Source organism: Cyprinodon variegatus, unplaced genomic scaffold (genome assembly GCF_000732505.1).
Source record: "Cyprinodon variegatus isolate N-32 unplaced genomic scaffold, C_variegatus-1.0 Scaffold4, whole genome shotgun sequence".
NCBI lineage: Eukaryota > Metazoa > Chordata > Actinopteri > Cyprinodontiformes > Cyprinodontidae > Cyprinodon > Cyprinodon variegatus.
This window is the reverse complement of record NW_015150457.1, coordinates 1,822,255-1,846,586: the sequence shown is the minus strand read 5'-3', so window position 1 is coordinate 1,846,586 and position 24,332 is coordinate 1,822,255. Positions and strand designations below refer to the sequence as shown.

Below are 24,332 nucleotides of genomic sequence, written 5' to 3'. Positions count from 1 at the left end.
TATTGATTTATTAGATACATAAATATATGTATATCATTTAAATCAATTGGGCATTTTTTTTGTTTAGATGCAATCTGTCTGTCAAGTTCTTAATTTCTATGAAATAAATGTAAATTAAGTTTTTGTTTTTTATTATTAATATTATTTTCTCAGTTATATCAGAAAGCTTGAGGAACTATAAATGGGATAAAATCGATCTATTGAGATACAGACACAGGGGCTATTTCCTCTCTCTGCAAAATGGTAAAGACAACAGAATAAGCCATGCAGATCAATGAATTTCTGCAAAAAAAGAGCTGCCAGCTTCAAACTGACCATATCATCGGTCACAGCAAACATTTACAAGCTCACACTACGAAAAAAGGAAGGCTTGACCGATACCCAAGGTTCTTACTGAAATCAGAAATACTTAAAGGTGCCTAATCGCATTATATGCTTATACAAAAAAAGGTTGTATGCATTAAGTGTCCATTCTGTTAGTGTTTTGAAAGTCCCTTTTCAGCCTAAATAGAATTCCATCATTGGGTGCGATGATCTGATATGAACATACTTATGCACCTTCTGCTGACAGTATTGTGAAACTATCAGAAAGACAAAATGTGAGTCTTTTCACAATTAACGCATCGTCTTAATAGATCCTGACCATCCTGTAAAACAACAACAAACAACTACCAGCTTTTCACAATGAATTTGATTTTAATTTGTTATTTTCCTGACCTCATTGGGAGATGCTAACTTACTTATGTGTATTACTACCTTGTTAAACTCTTGTGCACGTGTACACTTTGGTTCCCCATCAATACGTAAGGACTTTACTTACTAAAGTGGGGCATAAACTGTACGATTTTATTTGCCCTTTTCGGGCCGATTCTCCAGTTGGACCGTCATTCAGTCTGATCGTGTGTCATAAAGTGTAAAGGGGGTAACATGGGGCGATCAGCCTCTCACGACCACCTCAGGATCAGGAATTGTAAGGTCGGGAGAAAATCAAACATGTTTGAAATTCAGTCAGCCGTCGTCATCAGGGCGTCGGGCCCCACAGTGTGAGAACATGCATCGTTAGCTAAAAACTTTTTAACTCTTTGGTTTTTTCAAACAGTTTTAACTGTAGCTGCATGCAACGACTGAAAATATTGCAGTGTATGCCCGACTTAACAAGCTGAGCAAAACCTAAGCATAAAACACAAAAATAGCAACTAATACACCAGCAAGACACAGTCAATTATTAGAAAAGTTTTGTTTGCAATAAGAGTGTTTGACAGAACACTGACATGGCACACCAAACTGAATACTCCATTCCCATGGCAAAACATGGTGGTGCCAGCATCATGGTGTAGGAATTTTGCAGAGGCAGGGAAACTATGCAAGCAGTTTATAAGAAGAAGGATGGAGGGCAATGTAGGGACACTCTGGAAGAAAAACTGTTGAAGATGTGAGAGACTTCAAAATGCATCATAGGTTTACCTTCCAGCTGCTACATTTGTACAAACAGTCATTCTTTAAATTTCCTTCGGCTTCACAAATATTGACAACTTTGTTTCTGGTTCATTGGAGATATTACCCAGAAAATACGTTCAAATTTGTGGCAATGTTATGAAAAAGCGTTGAAGAGTTTAAGAGGTACTGCATGAACATATTTTTAAAGCTCTGTCAATGCTAAAAATTGGCCAAAAATATTGAAAACCAACAGAATGAAATAAAAATGTAACGAATATGGTTCTTAATGAATGAGTTCATTTCATTCAATACCGTCATTCACATTTTTTTTTACATTAGTGGTCTTAAAAGTTATGTTTGCATGTCTAATCTTAAACCAATCAACAAGATTGCCATTTAATTAAACAAACAAAGAAAATTGACAAAAGAAATGTTAAGAGCTGATCTATATCTTGTGAAATCATCACTTTCATCTTAAAGGCTGCCTGATAAGATTAAAGGTCAGAGTTCTGTTTTTTTTTTTCAGCTTCATTTTAATTTGTTCAAAGATACGTGTGTGTGACTGTCACCGTGCGCTCTCATTACCTCCATCTCCATAACAGTGGCTGCCAGCGCGCCTCAGCAGAGGGAGATATATTTAGCATTTCATTAGAAAAACAGGGGCTGTCAATAAAATGTGTTAAGTGGAGTGGAATGAGCGTCGGGGAGCGACGGGCCTCGTTTGTTCCAGTGTGAAGATGCTGCGACCATATCGACAGTTTGCTTTTCATGAGGCTGGGCCTGTCCCCCAGTAATCGATGGCTGTTAGGAGTCTTTTCTCCTGCCTGACTGAAAAATGAAAAAAGATGCTGAGCGCAGAGCTTTGGCCATCTGATTACAAACTCTCCACGGGAGTAAAAGGGGGGAAGAAAAGGAAGGGATTGGAAACGTAAGGGAGAAGTGTGGGAGAGGACAGGCCTGGGGTTGAGCGGGAGGCTCAGCAAGGGCGAGAGGGCAACTTTAGCTCGTTTGAACAAAGTCTCACACAGCTTCGGCTCCACTGGTCCGGTGGGTATGACAGCTGTGGAAATTCATGGCCATTGATTTTGTAATTAGCAGAGTATCGACAGGATTGACGCCAAGCTGCTGACGGATTACACGGAAATTGTTTCTTCAAAGCAAGTTTTGCATGCCGCCTCTTAGCACCTTAAATACCCACACATAAAAACACATTTGAAGACATTTTCTGTAGTCTCACTCATGCGCTCATATGCCAAACCAGGATCGGATCAGCATTAACAAGAAGGTTTCAAACGAAGAGCACTGGAACACATGTGCGGTCCACGTAGCCTAGTTAATTTCCCAAGATAGAAATGCAATTTACACAGAAGGCGACTGGTAAAAGAGCCTTAATCAGTCAGTTAGGAACATAATTAGCCTTGTACTTTCTCTTTTTTATTCCTCATTTACATGTTCATACATGGGTTTCACTTCGCTTACTGAATAAATGACACATAGCTGATTTGATTCCCTCACTATTTATCCAGCAGACATGTCTCAGTCCACTTCTGGGATGACACTGATGAAAACTTCACTTTTGTTGACTATGGTTTGTCAAACAGGCAAGACCCGAAATATTATGCTTGTCTATTAAAATCCTGTGTCAGCTTGTCCTTTTTAAGGACCACTGTTTTTCTTTTCTTCCAGAATTCAGAGTTTTACATAGAGACAGTTTTAAATAAAGCTCAACTGGTTTTATTTTAGAGCTTGTACATAAGGGGGCCAACTGCTCTTTCTTATGGAAATGAAGGCCATCTGCCACCATCATTCAGATGAACGATATCCTTGTAATGCAGCCATCTGAATTCATTAGCAAAATGGGGGGATGTACGCCGTACGCCATGCTACCAAAAAGAAATGAATCTTTCTCCTTTACCACTGAATATTTATTCCAACCTGAAGTGCCCATCTCTTTCCCCTGAGCCTCGGCCACGCACAGGCATTTATTTAAGGAGCATCATTAACTACTAACAAGAGGAAAAGCTCTCTCCAAAATTGCATGTTTGCATTTACAAGCTGTGGAATGTAAACCCAGCTGTAAAACAGGTAGCTGCAGCTGCATATTTGTGCTGCGCTGCATATAAAAACAATCCTTTATTGTTACTGAATGTATTTTTAAGTAGCTTTGTTGCCATAATTCTATATTAATGTAACAAACTTTGATCAGTCTCCATCTATCCTCAGTGAAACTCAAAGATGAATAATTTCTTAATTAGGGAGCAAGCCCATGTTTATCAAAATTAAGAATTAGAATTTAAATAGTCTAAGAATTAGGCTACGTCATTCATATTAAGATTAGATTTTATTAAGTAATATTTGAATTAAGTAAAAGAAAAAAACGACAAGCATTGAATGTGATCTTATAAGACTGTTTAATAAGAATAGGACTAAATAGGAAACATACTTTTATTTTTTTAATTATTATTATAAAAGTCAAAGTTTTAAAGGGTCTCATTCTGTAGTTTAAATAAAGTTTGTTTTGTTTGTCTTTTTTTTTTTTTTTGCTTTAAGTTTGAAATACCTTTATTTTGGGGATTTATGGTCCGGTAGGAATTCAAAATGGAATCTTCGGGATTTCTGTTTTAGTTTTCTGCATCAGAATCCTGGACAGCACAGATGCATAGAACAAAGTAAGGTGGCTGATTTCCCAAATCTACCTAGTGTCTCATGTGGGGTCCTGTGATCTCAGTTTTTACTCTCTTTCTCAGCTAAAGCTGACAGAAGACTGTCGCTTCTTGTTAAAGAAAACATTCTGTTACATATTTGCAAAGGCAAAGTGTAAAACAATAGCTAAAAACTTGTTTCTTAACAGTGGAAATGACTGGCGGTGGAGTTTTTCTAGTTCAAATTCTAGGTTTCAAAGCTCATTTGCTTTAAGGCACACAGAACTCCTTGGAGACAAGATGTCACCAGAAATGATCAGTCAATCAGGGCAGAAATTTGGGAATTGTGGAAAAGTCAAATTGCACACAATGGTCAGAAAAATATAATCCATTATTTGTCTTGAAAATAATAAATGCTGAGAGAATGAAAAAGATGTGGTTGTGGATTAATATTATCACTTTGGCTGAAGCAGACTCCCACATTCAAAATGCTTTGCAAGTAATGGATGTACAGAATAAGCAGGAAATGGTGCATTTCTGGGTTTTACTCAATAATCTTTTTTTTTATTAGATTTATTGTGAATTAAATATGGATGATTTGGAAAACAACAATAAAAATGTTAGTTTTTTTTTTAATACAAATTATATTTAAAGGATACCTTAAAATATATTTAAATGCAACCAGACAGTGTTTGGCTTATATAGCATAATAAGACAGTAAAATCGTCAATTTAATGAGGATTCTGTAATGCAGTCTGTGTAAAATTATGTAGTTTTCCTCAGCTCTGAAATTATCACCTAAAATCCAACAGGGGGCATCTTTTTAAAAAGGGCGTTGAAAGTATTTTAATCTGTGAGAAATGTCAGGTTTGGCTCCTGTATTCTTTTAAAATCTGACTAAAAAAGTTTAGGTCATTAACTTTTTTTATGTTGATAACTCACAAATTTACAACTAAATCCCCCCAAAATATTCCAAAATGTTATGTTGTAATGAGGTAGTTTAGACTCCTTACCAGATGTCTTATCTCTTTTTCCTTCCTCTCTACTCAGACTCCATGCACATAGAGAGTGTAGAGGCTGTCCAAAGACTCCAAGACTCTCTGCACGAGGCTCTGCAGGATTACGAGGGATCCCAGCACCCAGAAGACCCCCGAAGGGCAGGAAAGCTGCTGATGACCCTGCCTCTGCTCCGTCAGACCGCCACAAAGGCTGTTCAGCACTTCTACAGCATTAAAATGCAGGGTAAAGTTCCCATGCACAAACTATTCCTTGAGATGTTGGAGGCCAAGGCCTGACAACTGGAGCAGCTGCAGACTTCAGTCAGAGACAAGAAACACAACATAAGAAATAAAGGTGGAGTGCCAATTAACAGCCAAAGGATGACGTTGGGCTCTGAAGTCATTTTATCTATTTAAATAAGAGCAAAATTTGAAGAAAAAAAAAGACGTGGAATAATTTTTAAAAGGAGGTGATATGAACTAAACAAATGTTTGATGTTGTTTATGTATAAAGGGATGTACAGAAATCAGAAAACTGAGGTCTTGATATAACCAGAGACCCATTGCTCTATATCAACTGAATCTTCTGTGAATCTGTTTATTTTTCTTTTAATCTCAAAATGAAAAAGTGATAATATAAAGACGTGTACAGCAACGTAGCCACATTTTGTGTTCTAGTTTCTTCTGTTTTCTTTTCTCACTTGTTCCAGCAATAGACTGTAACTGGTCTAGTTAAAAAATGTACTGTAAGTTTTGTGAAATTTCACTAAGGGAAGGGGAGAAATATTAAATGCTTCCTAAACTTATCATTAAATGATCATCTTCGTGTAATTACCTCATAGTTAATTCATCGACTATTGTAATCAGCTTGGTATTTGATCAGCTCTCATTGGTCACTAAAGGTCTGTCTTAATTGTTCACTCGTTCAAAATAAAGTCAGAAATTTAATAACAGCTTTCAATTGACATTTCACCTCCTTTGTAGTCAAGCAGAAATGTGTTAGCCGTCATGCTAATACCCACAGCTAATTATTCTGAATTTAAAATTTCTAATGTTTGGAACATTTTTAAATAATTTTGTATTCCAAAAAAATAAATTCTAAATGGCCATTAACCTGAGTTTAAAATGACCTTTTTCAAATTTAGGTCTAGGAGCTGACTGTGGCTCAATATGGCACAAACCATGTGTGATCATTGTGCAGTGGCTACTACAGTATCTCTGAGTGGGACGGCATTTTATGGGCTTTTAACGTGTTCTGCGCTTGACCATTTTGTAAAACTTAACTGCTACCAAGAGCAATACATTTATTTGTTATTATTTGTTCAGGGCTTAAGCATATTGAGCACATTACAATGCAAGACCAACTCTACTATTTACTTTGTCTTATGAAGCATTTCTAAATAAAAAGTTGATCTTGATAAAGGGAAAGAGCATCAAGCTATGTCAAAACTGCACCTTTAAATTGACTTTAAATGTAGAAGCCTGCCTAGAAGCCCAGTAACACATCTCATTTACTGTAAGCTCTATTTTAAAACCTTTCCCCTTCTAAAAAGAAAAATAAATAAATAAATAAATAAGAAACTATATGCGCCTTGAGGCCTCAAATCTGTATTGTGTTTTGATCTGCTGTGAAGTTTGATAAAAAAGTTATTGTTGGCATAGTAAATGTATTCCCAGAGATCATATGCTGCATTTTTTAAAACAGTTCAACCTAAACATACCAATGTCATTATGCCAGTTAAAATAATAGCAGTAGTATTTTCACTCCCAGCTTCCTGTTATAAGATGTTTGTGTTTAAATGTTTATTTAACTTCCTGCTGTTAGTATTTTTAAATTCACATTTGGCTAGGGATTTTAGCTTGTTTTTTTTGTTTTTTGTTTTTTGTTGGAGAGGGGAAAACACATTAACCCATATAAAAAATGTGTCTTTTTGTTTTTCAAACATTTCTCAGAAAGTTTAAACAGTAAAAAAGGAAATTTACATTTTACTTTACACCGTAAAAATACAAACTGCATCACAACCAACCTTACAGTATGAATTTTGAAATCTATACTTACGCTGCAACTCTGAAAGGAGCAGAAATTGTAAACAACATAACTTAGGGACATAGTTATACAAAGCCTGTGTAAAATCCATACAATAGATTTTTTTATGGATGATATTATTTTGTGTAATAAAGGGTGAAACTTTACTTCTGCAGCTATAGTTTATGGTTGAGAAAATATCAAAAAAATAGTCAAAACAGTTTTTTTGCGAATCATGCCATCACTTGTTTATGACAGAAAATGACAAAATTTTTCTTTTGTACTTTACCTTTTAGGTTTATCTTACCTGAATTCCAAAACAGGAAATAAAAAGAGATGATGTAATGCAAGTTTATTGATTCTCATAAATAAAGAAAAAATTAAAGACTTTTAATGTTTTCATCACAGTTAGATGGGAATCAGGATGCTGGATGATTTATAGAGATCAGACATGGAACAAAAATATCTACTTTTTTTTTTTTACATCAAATGTTGTAGAAGTGCAGTCCTATTGGCAAGAGGGACCTGTACGATATATTGATAGTTGTAATTAAAAACTATTATCAGTGTTCTGTTTTCTTTGTACATAATGCTTAACACACCTGATGTTTTAGGCTGTTGAAACAAACAATACTTGTTAGCCCTACAAAATCAGTGAAAGAACGAGTGAACATTTTATGTACAGCTAAAGGTTTGCATTTATAATTGACAACAAAAATCGCACTTAACAAAAAAAGCGATGTTTGAGTCACCTTTTAAGAAGCTGCACCTCTTCCTAATTTACATTGTGCTGATACTGGGTACTAAAATGCTGTGAAAACAACTCAATAATGATAAGCTATCTCTTGTTCTGATGAGTTTTTTTTTTGTTTTTCTTTATTAAAAATCATATAATTATCAACTATCTGGTATACTGATGCAGCCAGAAATCATACAATAGCCACTAACGTGATTGTAGGTGTTCATTTGATGCTACACTAGTTTGTAAGGCTTTTAATTTTTAGACGGCAATGTTATGGAGTCCATTTTATTATAGATATGTTGCATTTTCTTATATACACCTGTACTGGTTTAACTCAACATGAGAGCTTGCTTATATTGACAGGCTTGAAACTCTTTAGCCATTAGCTTAGGCTAGTGTTTTGTAAGGAGTTAGCAGAGAAGCTAGAAAACACTAGAATGGCAAACTTATTTATTTAAGTTTTGGCTAGTTTTTGGCATTATTGTTTTTTTTATTTGACATTTCAGATCACATTAAATTAAACTAAAACTTCGCCCCAACTCCTACTGTAATAATACTATACAAGTAGTTTGTTAGCATAAAAAGACATGTTTTTTGTTAAGTAAGACATAAATGCAGTATCCAAGGAAAAATTCAGAGACTAGGCTTCTTTCTTTAACCGTTTCTTTCTATATTATTTTTATTATTTCAATAATAACCAGTGGTTTTGCCATTAGGATTTAGCCTATTATTTTTTCTTGAAGCCCAAAAGAAACCAGGCTGCTTGTTACTTTCCCTCACTGTATATTCATATAAAAATTTGATTAGATTATCAGCAGCATAAATACTTAAAACTAAATTCAACTTGTGGATTTTTTTTTTTTATAACAAAGGTATGCCTCAATTTTCCCCTCAAAATATGGATCACAGGGTAATAATGATGCTCAGTTTGACATTACCTACATTCTTTTGTTATTTTCATGAAAACTTTCAAGTTTGAATGTTTTCCATTATTTTGCAGTAACTAAAGTCTCAATCAGAACTAAAGCAATACTAACAGTGTACATTATTACAACCTCATTTTGTAGATGTTATTTTAAATACTGGTGCTAAACATTCTGAGCAAACAATTTAGCTTATACATGAGTATAATCCAAAAAGTAATCATAAGCTTTTAGAGTGCAAACTCTAGCAGCTGCAAACTGGTTGCCAAAGTTTAAAAGCTGAGGGTCATTCCGCTTCTTCACTGGTTTTTACCATTACATTTTGGTATTTTTGTATCAGACTGTTTTGGACATGAAAAAAAAAATAAATACTGTTCCAGTGGTGGACTGATTTGTATGTGACTATAGGGTTTTTTTAATGGTAAAACAAAAGATATTGTGTTTTTGACTTAACTAAACTGTTAATCATATAGCTATCTACGTTTGATAAGTACTTATAATTTTTAATATCCCCTAAAAGTTCAAAATCATGGCTTGAATCATTTAATAAAAGGAAACTCATTTGGATTATATAAATAAGTGAATTCTGTTTAATGCATGTTGAATTAAACTCATTTGATTGTGATTCGTGAAATTTAAATTCCCAATTCTAGCTTTATTTAAAAGAGAAATAAACTGAAAGGCATTGGCTATATCGGTTTACATTATAGGTAGGACATTTCAATAAGGTAAGTAATGGAGTGGTAATGAAATGGTAATACCTTGGTATAAAATGAGGTTTGGAACTGGTGAAGAGAGCGAAATGACACGAAGCTGAACTTATTTCAGGATAGCACCTAGCATATCATGATATAGAAAAACTTGATAGCATGTATTAGACCAGGTTCAGTAATTTAAGCGGGTAGGGTTAGGCATGTCGCTGATGACAGTCAATTCTAAGATAACAGGTCAGTCAGCAGCTTTTAGGATTTTAGTTAAAAACTTGTTGTGTAAAGTGCCATTAATTTTTGGCCAAAATCTAATAGAAACATAAGCAAACAGAGACTCTGAGGGCCTCTTAGAGAGATGCTATCAATTAACCATAATTTAACGCCAAATCAGTGCAACCTGACGCCTTTCTATAATGCACCTCCTCAATTTTTAACCATCTAATCTACCCACGTTTAAAATAAGTGATGTCTTACCTCTAATCAGTATCAAACCAAAGCAAAAACACTAATACAGCTGTGTTTTTGCAATTTTTTTATCTGCAATAAGAGTTATGCTTTTATTTTAATGCTGTTGAGTCCATTCAGTCTAAGTTTTTATGATAGGGATGATAACGAATACCTTTGTAAAGGATATACAGGATAAACGGATGTGTAATTAACAGAAGAATGAACGTAATTTCTCTTTTTATGTTTGCAGAGATAGATTTGACCCCCCAAATTTTAGTTGTGAGAGGAGCCTTTAAACTTGTTTTGACTTAAATAACACAGGAAAAGAAAACCGTTTAGCTTTTCCCCACATAAAATTGAGGTGATAAAATAAAATAGAAAATTGCCTAATTTATGTTCAGACTTCTAAAGCGGTTCTACAATATCCAATTAATTCTAATTGTGTCCTAAGCTGAAATTCTCAGAAGAAATGGAGCAATTAAATTTCTGCTTTAGCGCTACCTTGGGGACAAGAGACGTTTTATTTCAGCTGACAGTAGGGAGTTTTTTTTTTTTTGTCTAAATCTCCATAAAGGCGATTTCATGGGTATTTGTAATAGTTTCCTAACAGAGCAGCGATCACTGGGCTATGCAAGGCGAATATGGCCACCTGTGTTCCTTGTGTTTGGAACATCAAACTGACTAGTTGTGCTTTGTTTACAATTTGAAAATACTGTATAAATGCATCATGTAATTCACTGTATTATACTGTATCTACTGAGCATTGATGTGACTATGATTATGTGTTCAGTTTGCCATCCTAATGTATTCTCATCCGGGATTAGAAGCATATATATTTACAGCCCATTGTATTATACAAGTCTCTTTTCCAAGTGAAAAATGAACAAGTCCATTGTGTTTGGTTTTAAGATGAGATTGTTTTCCTTTATTTTTGTCTCTCAGGTTCTGTGTGTTTCTGTTTTTGGTTATCAGCAAAGCAGGATGTACAGCGACTAAAGTCGTCTAGACCCTATACCTCAATTCATATTTTGAAAATTACACTGGGCTTGGAAGCGGGCCATGGGATTCTCCTGGGAGTCAGTGGCACAGAAATAAAGTGACATCACCGGCTGGGTATTAAAAAAAATGTAGATGAAGTTACCGCAATTGGTGGTGGGGGAGGAGGCGCACATTCCTCGGAGGAAAGCTACTTATTCGCTGCTCCATTTGTGGACTTACCTCATCTCCATGCACTCTGAGATGACGAGATTTACATAAAACATAGAGGAACCTCCCTGGCCGATCTGTTCCACAGTGTAAAGAGGAACCTGCTAGGTGTGCGCAGCACAGACTAGTGATTACCCAAGAGGTTTCTCCTTCTCTTCAAAAGCAATATGTTTGCATTTGTGATAGATGAATCAAGTTAAAAGGGAGCTTTGGTTCATTGTAATTACAAACTTTCTTCATCTTTGGGGGGGTGGCAGGCTAAGTATGTACACTGTTCTGTGGAAGGGAAAAATATTAGAAAATAATGGAAAGAAGTCTGAGATTCACTGGGAATGACTATGTGGCATTTTCCTGTTTTGTTGGTTGTATTTATGCCTACTGTATCCATGTGTATATAAATGCTTTTGTGGGGAGTAAGGCAGTCTGATCTAACAATGCACTGGATGTACAGTGACAATAAAAAAATGCAATTTATGAAATCACAGAAAAGGATCTTTTTATTTAAAAGAGTGAAATGAAAGGCACAGCTATATCCGCATGCACACATTTTGTAGAAAATAGGAATATTCAGCAAATATATATAATTTTCTATTGGTTTTACTGCACTAAAATTCACAACATGTCTGTAACAACAGAGTAATGCATGCAAACAGAAATCAACAGAAATTTGCCGTTTTGTGTAGAAAAGCAGCATTTCACAGGAATAAAATAATGAACATATAAAAAAAAACATACTCTTCTATAATTGCATACTAATACCTGCTTGTTTCTTGTTAGTAATAGTCTGCACCTATTCATATTACTTTTGACAGATAAAAGCAAGTACAGTAGCTCTTAAAAGATCCTTGCAACCTTTTTACAAGGAAAAATACAGATGCGATTGGTTGCAAAGGCATAGCTGTGAAAAACCATAGAACAACCGATTAAATATTCAAGAAATATATACTGATGTATTGGTGTCCATCCTCTGTAATTTCTTTACAAATGAACAAACATTGTTCACATTTTTTAATCAAAAGAAAATGTGTCTATTCTACTTAAGCAAAGAATACAATTACTAGTATGTCTTTTAAAGAGCAGCTGAATGTATGGTATCATCTGTTAGGTCTTAAGGGAAGTTTCCCTTAACCCTCAATGCCAGCAATTTCAGATATGAGATGTTTAAGAGGTTTCTTCCGGAAACAGCCTGATTCTAACCAACCACATAGCATCTCAGCAAAGTCAAATCTGAGCCTTCATTTAACTCACGACTTTGTTTTCTTGTACTGGTTTGTTGTTAGTAATTTTCATAAAGTATTTCTACTTTGACTTTATTTATTTACAACAGCATCATGTTTTTTCTAAGTAATACATGATGAATATATGATGGCAGGCTGACCTGGTCCTGCTGCATCCAAACATCCCCTAACTCCAACATTTCCAGCTCTGTGCTCCACAGCTGCTATGAGGTTCTCATCCTGGAATGTTGTACATGCTGCACAGCTAGGCTAAGTTTATGCCAAGCATGTTTTCTGTTCTTTGGTCCAGATAATGAGATCATCTCTTCAAAGAATAATACTCAGAAGGTCATGGTCTTTGTCACTGTTTTCTCCACTAACTCTCAGTATACTTCAATATTTTTCTTGTAGAGCACCTTGGACACCTTCCACTGAAGAGAAGTTGTACTCAAACTGCCTTTCAGTAAACGGTCTGGTGATATATTAGGGTTTTTGTTTTGTTTTATTTGATTTTTATTTTTTTTTATTATTATCAATTTCCGCTCTCTCTTTGAACGTGCATGGATACTCAGATCTGAGCATGTTAGAAATTGTTTCCAGAGTCCTTCACTTGTTGCCTAACATCTTCAGGGCGAATTTAAGCATATTCAAGACCTCTTTAAACCCTTTACCAAACCTATAAGCAGCTACAGTTTGTATATTGATGGTCTCAGGTCTTACTATGGTTTCCATTATAATTTAACAGTCATAAAAAGTCATAAACACACATAAACTAAAATTCTGAGGTTCACATATGAAGTGGAAATGCTGTTTATATGGTTTTAATTCAGTTCACATTATCATATTTCTCAAATTCAGTCCACAGACAAACAGATATACAAAAAAGGATTAGAATTTTATTAATTGAATTAAGCTGAAGTGAACGGAACTGAACTCCAGAGATAAGGAACAGGTAACAAAAGCCAGACTGAGCAACTTGTGATTTAAAGCACCACGTTGACATCTTGGAACACATGACCAAGCTTGTAAAACCTCCATATATTTCATTTAGCAATGCTAGAACCATAAACCACACATACACCCAGGTGGAGTTTTTCATAAGTATAAATCCACTGTTGCAGAAACAGCATGTTTGACGTTGTTTTAGGTCAGAACAGAGAACCAAATGAATCTCTTTTGATGTCTCATCACATTTTATAGACAATGGTGCTGCAGGTCACCCCAAAAATCCTTGCTTAGGAACTTTGGTGGTAGGAGAATAATGATATGGGGTTATTTTTCAATATGTGGTAATGACGGAATTCATGTAACTACAGGAAGAACAAGAAAATAAGTAACATGAGAACTTAAAGAAGACGGAAAATAAAGTAAGGGAATTGCTCACTCAGTTTTTAAATATTGAGGATTTTTGTGTAAAAATAAAAATTATTAAAATGGCCCAAGAAACCCTTGAGCATGAATTATGAGCATGCCCAGATTGAAAAATCTGGGCATGCTCATAGTTTATTCAAACAGTTTTTTTCAACATACCTTTTTCAAACAGGAGACAGCTTGAAGTTGCAACACAGGCTTTGCAGGAAAACGCTGAGTAATTCAGTTGACATATTCAGTCCATCAGTCCACTTCACTTAACAAAACGTATTTGGGTTATCTTTTTATTTATGGATTTATTGCAGACATCTGGTCAGAATTTTATTTTAATACGCCAGTCAGAAATGCATAAAAAAAATGTTGAAAAATGTTCAAGACCCAATTCCAAAGCTGTAACGTGATAATGGCGATCAGCCCACACCTGCTTGATGATATACTGGTTTTTGTCTTGTCCCCAAGCCTTTATTCAAGTAAGACTTTTTAGGAAAAAGAAAACACAAAAAACATTTGATTGGATTCGATTCAACAAATTAAAAAGAAAGAAATTAGAAAAAAAGAAGAAATTAAGCTTAGCAGTTGTCACATAGTAAATAAGCCTGCACACATCACCACAGATGCAGCATTAAGATGATGGAAAAAAAAATTACTGGTTTTATAGAAAGCATCCACACATGTGAGATTTGTTAATATTACTGCCTCCTCCTCCTTTCAAGCAGTCTAATAGGTGACCAATGATGTTCACACATATGAACATGCATCTGTGTTCACTTGCACAATTGGCAAGACAGTGCCTCAGGGTGTAACGGCATCCTCCTGCCCCAGGCCGACGGTTGGGTAGCTGTCTACCCCCGTGTCCCGGTTGACCTTCCGTTGGCTGCGACGCTGGCTGAATGCACATCTGACACACTCCTTTCCTTTGTGGTGCAATCCTGTGGAAGTCATTTCATTTACTGGCCTTTCAACTCCAGCCAATATAAGGGGGGGGTGGAGTGAGTGAGTCTGTGTTTAATCAGCCTGCCACAAAGCATTCCCCTAAACAAAATCAGCCACGATGTCCAAGCTGGGAAAAAAAAACAAAAAAAACACTCCCTCTAAGATTGAATTACGCAAATAAATAGGCTTGTCAGTTTTTCATATTTTAGAGATAACTGTGACAGAACAGGACTCCATATTAATGATGTCAATTAACATTTGTATATGTTCCTGGTTGCTGTTTCAGATTAAAAAGCATTGTACGCATAGACTGAGATGTAGAATGGATGTTTCATGCCTAAAAATTGATATATAAATTAGAGTTTTTTTTTGTTGAATACAACAAATTAGAACATGTTATTAAATCTGTAGATTTCACTCTTTAGAGGGATATAACCGCTAGTCCTAACAGCAGGATCTTAAACATTGCTTATTCAAAGAAGGCTCTGCAGCAGATTAAAACATTTTGGGCCCAAGCTGTCAGTTATGAACCAAAACTGCAATAAATGAAATTGTAAAGGGGAAAAAATCCCTTGCACCTCATACAAACTTTTATTATATTTGAAGGACTTTCTATCCCCAAAAAAATAAATAAAAAATCCACTCTATTTATTTTCTTTTTAATCATGCAGAAGTTAAATAGGGCATTGCCCACTGTTCTCCTGGTGACTTTCGACCGTTTAATGCCTTTTTCATTGTCTTTAAATTGCAACTTACTGTCAGGTTTGTTGGTGAGCACACAGTAAAGATATTATCACACTCCTAAATGCAACCTTGCACCGGGCCACCCGGCTACAGCAACTATGTCTGTACACCCACATTTCATCCTTTAACTCGTATCAAGATTATTCATTGGCCGAGGTGCGAGTCCCCTGAGAACAGACTTTAAAGTGTCAGTCATGGTTATTCGGAGTGGTGTTGTCTTAGGCCATGTAACTGGGTTAAAGTGAGTGAGGGAGATGGGAAACCATCAATATGCTCACTGTGTAAATTGAAGAAGGTCATGATTTATGACTTCTGGCTGTAGAGTACATACATGCTGAATCTACTCTTATTTTTCCTGCCCTAATCTGGCTCAAGGACAGGTAAGGGTTCCTTTTTCCACAGCTCATCCTAAAACCACCACTGCGCAGCCTGTGGCTCTTGTCCATGAACCTCTTTAAGAACAGCTGCTGTTTTTATTAAAGGAGTTGAGCACCATCTATGGGCAGACATGATAACTGAGGGGAAGCAAACAGACGATCAGATAACCCTTTGTTAAGCCTTTTTTCTTTTCTTTTCTCCTCACCTCATCAGTCATTTTCTTCTTTTACTGGAGTCTCAAGCATAGTGGGGGCAGCTGTGTGTAACTAAGACCCTAGAACAGCTGCAAACCCCCCAAAGGCATCCCATTTGTTCCAATCACACAGCTTGTATCTCTGCTACAGCAAGTTACAGTACTTAGCAGGATTCTGAATGGTCTATTGACCGTTAAGCAGATGGCAAGTTATGGTGTGATGTTATAGGGCTGAAAAAAACGTGCCTTTCAATTATGCTATTTACGGGGCTTTTATGGAATCTGGAAAAAATATGCAACTATATGGAATTTGAATTCAATATTTTCCATTGTTCAATGAGTACAGAAAAGTTAAATAAGAATTAGGAAAATGATAGCACTTTAAAGATGTTATTCTATAATTCTAATGCTGTCTTTTCTCCCTTAATTCCTTATTTTCCGCCTGCTGTCCTTGCTTTCTTGCTCTTCTTCCCTGTGTCTTACCTCCTTTACTTCATTGTGGCCTTTCTTCCTTTGTTATGGCCTACTTAACTCCTTCTGTCAACTCTCCCTTTTGCCTGCACTTCCGTTTTCTTAATTTTTTTGCTTCTTTTCCTCTGCCATTCATTATTTCCTTTCTTATGTCCTTCCTATTTTTTTCTCCTTTCTGGTTATACTTTTGGGTCTATATTTCCTCTAATCAAATCCTTTTTTTCTATATTATTTCTTGTTTTCATTCCTTAATTTTTTACTATTTTCCTATTTCCCTTCCTTCCTTCCTTCCTTCCTTCCTTCCTTCCTTCCTTCCTTCNCCTTCCTTCCTTCCTTCCTTCCTTCCTTCCTTCCTTCCTTCCTTCCTTCCTTCCTTCCTTCTGTCTGGTTTAGTTTTTTACCTTACTCTATATTTAGAGCATAGCTGCTGCAGAATTGTCTGGTATTAAAATCATGCTGAGCTTTTACATGCAAAGTGTCTAAATTAGTTTAAAATGTGACAGTCTGGTTAGGCCACAAATCAGCACGTGGTGACAAATGCATTCCAGAGGGCTAATAAACACAAGAAAGTGTTCTCTAAAACTTAAAATATATAATTTATTTCTATGATTTATTGCATCTGGGCACTTCCACTAGTCTTATTCTGTCTTTGGAGTGAGGAGACGACGCAAATGGAGCGCTCATTAGCATTTGACCTCTACATTATGCTTTGTTTACCTGCCTCTACTCACCTCTATGTCTCCTTAGACAAAATCAGGGCTTTTTTCACTGAAGCATCTCGACTGTGACACAGTTTTGTTATTGGGCGAGACAGCTAAAAACCACATTTGCATTGCAAGATTTTTCTTTTTTTTTTTTTTTACTTTAGCATGCAAAAGCAAGCCAGGCCATTCTCAGTTACTAAGGGGACAAAATCCTCCTGGATGCTGTCAGCTGCACTCTGGAGTCCCTTTAGCCATTTGATAAAATATCCCTGCAGACGATAAAAAATAAATAAATAAATAAATTTTTTCTTGTGTGAAAGAAACATATTGTGGAGTCTGGATGTGCTGTTGTTTAGTTATTGCATACTTGAGCAAACTGCAATGAAAGCACTTCAATGTTTTCAATATGTGAAGCACAAATAATTATATTGTATATAACTTGCGTTGCTGGTTGTGAATTAGAAGTAAGCTGGAGGAAATTAGTTCAACAGCAATTATGTGCTCCACAACAAATATCATTTTCACATTTTACGGGTGAGCAGATTAGGCATACATGGTAAACAGAAGAAATTCAACAAGTAAGGGCCAATATTCACATGAAATATACCCCCATACAACACGCACCCTAACAAACACACACTGTGTGAGCAGATCGGCAGGCGTGGCAGGTAGCTGTTGTTAATTGCACTGCGAAAAACTGTTCCCTAATTTATTTCTCGCCTATACAAGAGTGATCATGAAGCCCCTTTCATTTCATAGAAGACAATTTTCATATTTAATGAGCATGACTCCAATACAATTACAGTAATTAGTCAAATCTCACTCACGGCCAATGGAGCTCGCCACCATTATTAGTGGATCTTATTAATGATGTTGCACATGCGGTGCTCATAGGGTAATTGGGGGCATGTGTTGGTATATGGGAATGGGAATACCAGAGATTCAACATTAGGGGTGGTCTGTTTTCTCTCTTTACTTATGTTGGGTGGAGGTTGATTTGATGGTAATATTGTTAAACCCGAAATCTGGTTGCTTGCTTTACCAAAATATGAAAGTTATTCTGAATTGATGTATCTAATTAGCACTCTGTGATAGATTGACAGAAAGTATTCAGTATGAAGGAAATGGAAGGGATATGTGTTTGTTAAATCTATTTAAAAATAAAATAACTTGTCAGAATTTTATTTGTAAACTAAATATATTTTTTAATGATTTTCCTTTACATTTAAGCACCGCCTTGTGTTGGTTTGACACCAAAAAAGCCCTAATAGAATAACTTTAAGATTGTTGTTGCAAAGTAACAAAATTTGACTACGTAAAGAATTAAGTTTTTTTTTTTTTTTTTTTAAGAAATGCATTTATTGTTAGTTGTCTGACTTACTGTTTTGTGTAAACAAATAAGAATGTAACACTTTCCTATAGAAAACTTAAAGTAAAGTAAAGATCAGACCCAGTGAAGGAAAAGGCAGAGGTTTTTAGGTGATTCCACAAAATTCAATTTGAAGATAGTTCTCAGCTAATAAGCAGTACTGTTTTTATAAATTGTTTAATTTTGCTTTGTTTTGTTTGTTTTTTTGGTCAAAAACAATGATTTTGGATTCTTCATCCTCTGATTTTCCTTAAAATTATTAGATTTTTCCAAGAGGAAAGCTGCCTAACTAACAGTTTACTAATTTTAAACAAATTTAAATGATACACCTCTTTGAAAGGCTGCAACCTTATGTTCCAATCCAATCAGTGTATTGAATTGTTGTCAATAAATCTGTTTGTATTTTTAGATCTCTTCTGAGTTAACCACGAAGGACTTTGTTGTCCACGCTCTAATCTTACCTTCCTTCTAAGATTGGTTTAGGGGAATAGGTACAATAAAACACTAAATTACCTTTTTAAGGTGTGAGGACATCTTCAGCCCAGAATGACACTTAAATCTCAAGCACCATGTATTAGCTTGCCTTTTTTGTTTTGTTTTTCCCTCATAAGTACTAGCGCAAACTCTTGCAAAATCTGTAAAAGGACTACGAAAAATTCCTTTTATGAGGCAATATAATATATAATTTAACATAATCAAATACTAAAGAATCAGGTTTATGAAATCCATCTGGCTATAATGACTGTACATCAAACAATTTTTATTAGATTGTCATAATTAAAGCCTTTTGCAATTGAGTTCTTATTTTTTTAAATAATGCATGAAGAACTTTTCTTTCTTCTTGTTAGGTAGAAATCTGGAATAAGTCAAAGGCCCATTTCCCTTTGCCACTCTTTAAAATGGGAATCACTTGAGAACACGCTGCTCAGTTCAGTAGGATAAGTTCCCAAGACACAAACTGGCTGTTGACTCCTTTTGAGAGCCTCAGACAGATGGGTCCTGGGTACAAAAGCTTTTTGAGGTTATCAGTGAAGCTTCTTGTTAAGAAAAAGGGCTATATTAGAAAAAGGATTACAATAATAGCTATTCAGTTAATCAAACAAACACATAATATAGATTATGGAAGAAAGTATTTAAATATTCAAAACATCTGAAATATATTTTTCCACTCAATTCTTAAGCAAACAAGCGAAAATTTTAATCTGAGAAGTTTGATTTATTGGCCTCTTTTCCAGTAAAGGGCAGTGTCACCGCTAAGTTAATGAGTGTGACGCTGCAACAGAAAAACTTCTATTAGCTGTATATAATTAGTGTAACACAGAGGAATTAGAAAGCCACAATGGAGGCGCTTTAGTGTTTTTATAATTAAACAGTGGAAAAGACAACAATTAATATTAATCTTAAAGCCTTTTCAATCTCATTCAAACCAGAAAGGACATGTTTTGTTTTCGAAAAGCTCTGGAGAGGCTACTACTGCCTCTGTGGGAAGTTTGAATTTCAGCTCAAAGACAAGAGAATAAAGGCGAGGTCATGACAGAGATGTGTTTAACACAGAGCGACAGGAAGACTTATGCAGAGCCAGCTCAATGGTATACACCTTGTTGGAAAATAGAAGAAATGCACCTTTGTGTTTCTGTTGATCGACATAAAAGGAAAGCTGGGTTAGGATTCATGAAAGAATATGTTGGTGGTCATGTCACAAAAAAAACACAAGATATTGATCCCATCTTATATCAAAGATTAGTTTATAACTTTCACAATCACATTTTTTACTAACATATTATCAAGTACTTTACAGCCTTAGAAGAATCTGGGGTTATTATGAGATACAAAAGTTGACTTTTTGACGGTTTAGACCAGCGTATGCCTGAAACACGTTGATACACGCTGGCACACGTCGACATACAGCAAGTACGGTAAGTTATCTGATCATTGACATATGTTAAGTGTAAGTTACTCACAAGTCTTGGTGTCCAGCTTATCCAAAACCTATGAGTAACTTGTGCGTTACTTATGCGTAACTCATCAAGAACTTGTCTCCAACGCATATCAACGTATTTGACGTCTTCCAGACGACTGCTGAACGTGTTTTGTACAGTTACTGATAATGGCGTATTGGCAGCGTTTTGGTACAAAAGGGGGTTCACAAGAGGAAACCGTCAGAACTCCTCCAGACTTCATCCACATCATAGGGTGAGCGAGAAGGTGAGTGTGATGGATCCTCACTGCATTCACGCCCACGGCTAACAAACTACCTGGCAGACATGACGCTGAATCTGCGTGACTGCAAAACCTTCTTTCTTTCTTTTTCCTTTTCTTTCTTTTTATTTATTTGTTTTTTGGGGGGGCGGGCGGTAAACAGGTTAATCCCTGCTCGAGGAGCATCACTTCTCCTGATCGAGGCTGCTCCCCCTCAGGAGCAGCGATGCGCCTGCAGGGAGCAGCATTAACAAATGCTTCGTAATGCCAATGATGCTTACGCTTAGGGGTGGGTATTGCCAAAGAAGTCCCAATTCGATTCGAATCATGGTTCACATGCCACGATGCGATTCTATTATGATGTATCATGATACTTGAAATATCACGATGCATTGTGATATTTTCACTGAACACTGTGAAAAAAATACAGCCCTTATCAGTGGCTGACAGGCTGTGTGTGATCTGGATAGTGTCTTCAATTGATACATAACCGAAAGCAACTGAATTCATACATAGCTGTATTTATTGAAACGACTTTTGGAGGTGTTGCCATGAAAAAAAATACTGGACAAAAATATTACTATTACTGGTGTGGACACACTGACAAAAAGTGCTTAGGATTGATAAAACTTGAAATAACAAAATAAGGATAATCTGTGCCGTTTACATGGCCTCAGTGGTCCTTTAAACCAATGAAATGAAAACATTCAAATGTAAGACATTTCCCCTTTTGGAAATTACGTGCGTCATATCAAATTCGTTTTTAACCTTCTTTGTTTTTAAAGCCAAAATGCATCCAAGCATCTGACTTGAAATGTGATGGAGCCGGGGGGCGAATTTTCTCAGTCTCCTCCGTGTTTTGTTTATGAATGACTTGTCGCAGTATCCCTCGGACGGAAATGCTTGTGACACAAGGCAACGGGCGTCAACACATCCGCAGCGACATCTGCTGGACTGGAAGCTGTATTCCACTTGTTTTTGGCGGATGTGCACCAACCATTCATGTATTTTATTTATTCCTTTTTTTAAATTAAGAATCGATACTTCGCATCAAGAATCGATGCAGTAGATCATATCATTTAGAATCGCGATGCATCATCATGACGATTATTTTGCACACCCCTACTGCTGTGCTTTATGCAGGCTGTCGTTGGACATAAGTTCTGGACTCGTTGTGAATATGTAATGTATACGCCCAAAATTGAAAAAAATACATAGAAAGTTTAGCGTATGCCAGCGTTTTACAGGATTTTGGGACATCATGCATATGCTCTCTAAATCCGCAAGGTGTGAAAGGAATCTCCCGTTCCACCACATCCCAAAGATGCTCTATTGGATTGAGATCTGGTGACTGTGGAGGCCATTTGAGTACAGTGAACTCATTGTCATGTTCAAGAAACCAGTCTGAGATGATTCCAGCTTTATGACATGGCGCATTATCCTGCTGAAAGTAGCCATCAGAAGTTGGGTACATTGTGGTCATAAAGAGATGGACATGGTCAGCAACAATACTCAGGTAGGCTGTGGCGTTGCAACGATGCTCAATTGGTACCAAGGGGCCCAAAGAGTGCCAAGAAAATATTCCCCACACCATGACACCACCACCACCAGCCTGAACCGTTGATACAAGGCAGGATGGATCCATGCTTTCATGTTGTAGACGCCAAATTCTGACCCTACCATCCGAATGTCGCAGCAGAAATCGAGACTCATCAGACCAGGCAACGTTTTTCCAATCTTCTATTGTCCAATTTCGATGAGCTTGTGCAAATTGTAGCCTCAGTTTCCTGTTCTTAGCTGAAAGGAGTGGCACCCGGTGTGGTCTTCTGCTGCTGTAGCCCATCTGCCTCAAAGTTCGACGTACTGTGCGTTCAGAGATGCTCTTCTGCCCACCTTGGTTGTAACGGGTGGTTATTTGAGTCACTGTTGCCCTTCTATCAGCTTGAACCAGTCTGGCCATTCTCCTCTGGCATCAACAAGGCATTTCCGCCCACAGAACTGCTGCTCACTGGATGTTTTTTCTTTTTCGGACCATTCTCTGTAAACCCTAGAGATGGTTGTGCGTGAAAATCCCAGTAGATCAGCAGTTTCTGAAATACTCAGACCAGCCCTTCTGGCACCAACAATCATGCCACGTTCAAAGTCACTCAAATCACCTTTCTTCCCCATACTGATGCTCGGTTTGAACTGCAGGAGATTGCCTTGACCATGTCTACATGCCTAAATGCACTGAGTTGCCGCCATGTGATTGGCTGCTTAGAAATGAAGCGGTAACGAGCAGTTGGACAGGTGTACCTAATAAAGTGGCCGGTGAGTGTAATCTTAAACATTAACTTGTAGGCTAAAATAAACCTGCTGAATTTGAGTGAAAGCTATTAAACAAACCTGTCCCTCTGAGGACACTATTTTTTCCCTTCTTTCTCTCCTTTTTGCTAAACACAAGTTACTGTTCCCCACATTGATGCCAAATCTGCATGACCTAGGTCAAAATCAATAACACAGTTTAAAAAGGGTTGACTGTGTAAATAGTGACAATGTATCCTGCAGATGAGGAAAGCTTGACCACAGCCACACTTTCGCTGCAGCTGCAGAGTGTGATCAAATCTAACATTAATGCAACCTAGGAGGATTTATAAACATGTTATAAACATCGACATCAAGACTGTTAAATAATTCACCAAAACAATTTATATAGGAATGATTACCTACAACACTAGTGGGTACGTATGACAGAAAAATTTATAGATCCAATGATATTCAACTGTAAGTACAAGCTTACATAAAAGCAACAGAAAATGTTCAGGAAAAATAACAAGAATTTAGAAAAAGATTTTAAGAGGTTGACAAAAAAGCTGTTTCACATCAAACTGAAGTGGTTAGAAGTTCCTAAGAGGCAGAAGAAACTATTTCAGAATTGATGAATACGGAAAAGTTTTTAAAACAAAAGATTCAGGACATAAAAGCTTTATCCCAAAGGAATTATTAAACTTCACAACCAGTGGGTAAGTAGGGCAGGTACTTTTTCAGATCCAATGATACAGAAATGTTAGTGGAAGCTTGTAAAAAGGCATTTGAAAAGATTTAGGAAAAATAATAAGAATATGGAAAAAGAGGTTAGGAAGTTGACAAAATAACTTTAATATCAAACTAAAATGGTTAACAGATACAAAGAGGCATAGGACTCAATTAAAGAGTTGGAAAATATTGACAGATCTATAAAACAAAAGATTCACGATTTAAAACCAAATCTTGAACTATTGACCTATATAAGGTTTGCTCTTTTAAACAAACAGAAACAAGACAAGATTGTAAATTGTGATAAAATTGTGTCAAATCTGGTCATAGGGAACTAGCAAAGCCAGAAAAAAATAACATTTAGAGTCAAGTTATAAGATGTATGACAAAGAGTGTAGGGAATCAGGTGTGTCAATGGTGAGTGACATACAAAAACATTAAACAAAGGATGCAACAGCTGGAGATACAAATACTTAATTAGAGAATACAACAGATACTAAATTAGAGATTACAACAGATACTGAATTAGAGAATACAACAGATACTGAATTAGAGAATACAACAGATACTGAATTAGAGAATACAACAGATACTGAATTAGAGAATA

At 36.2% G+C, this 24,332-nt stretch overlaps 1 protein-coding gene across 1 annotated transcript in view; it reads left to right on the top strand.

The window, feature by feature from the left end:
- LOC107083113 (steroid hormone receptor ERR2-like) overlaps nt 1-6,640 on the top strand; it is a 47,128-nt gene extending 40,488 nt beyond the window's left edge. Inside the window, exon 7 of the mRNA XM_015372109.1 lies at nt 5,130-6,640. Coding sequence (XP_015227595.1) covers nt 5,130-5,374 — 245 coding nt within the window. The 3' untranslated portion in view covers nt 5,375-6,640. The remainder of the gene's footprint in view (nt 1-5,129) is intronic.
- Nucleotides 6,641-24,332: the final 17,692 nt, after the last annotated feature.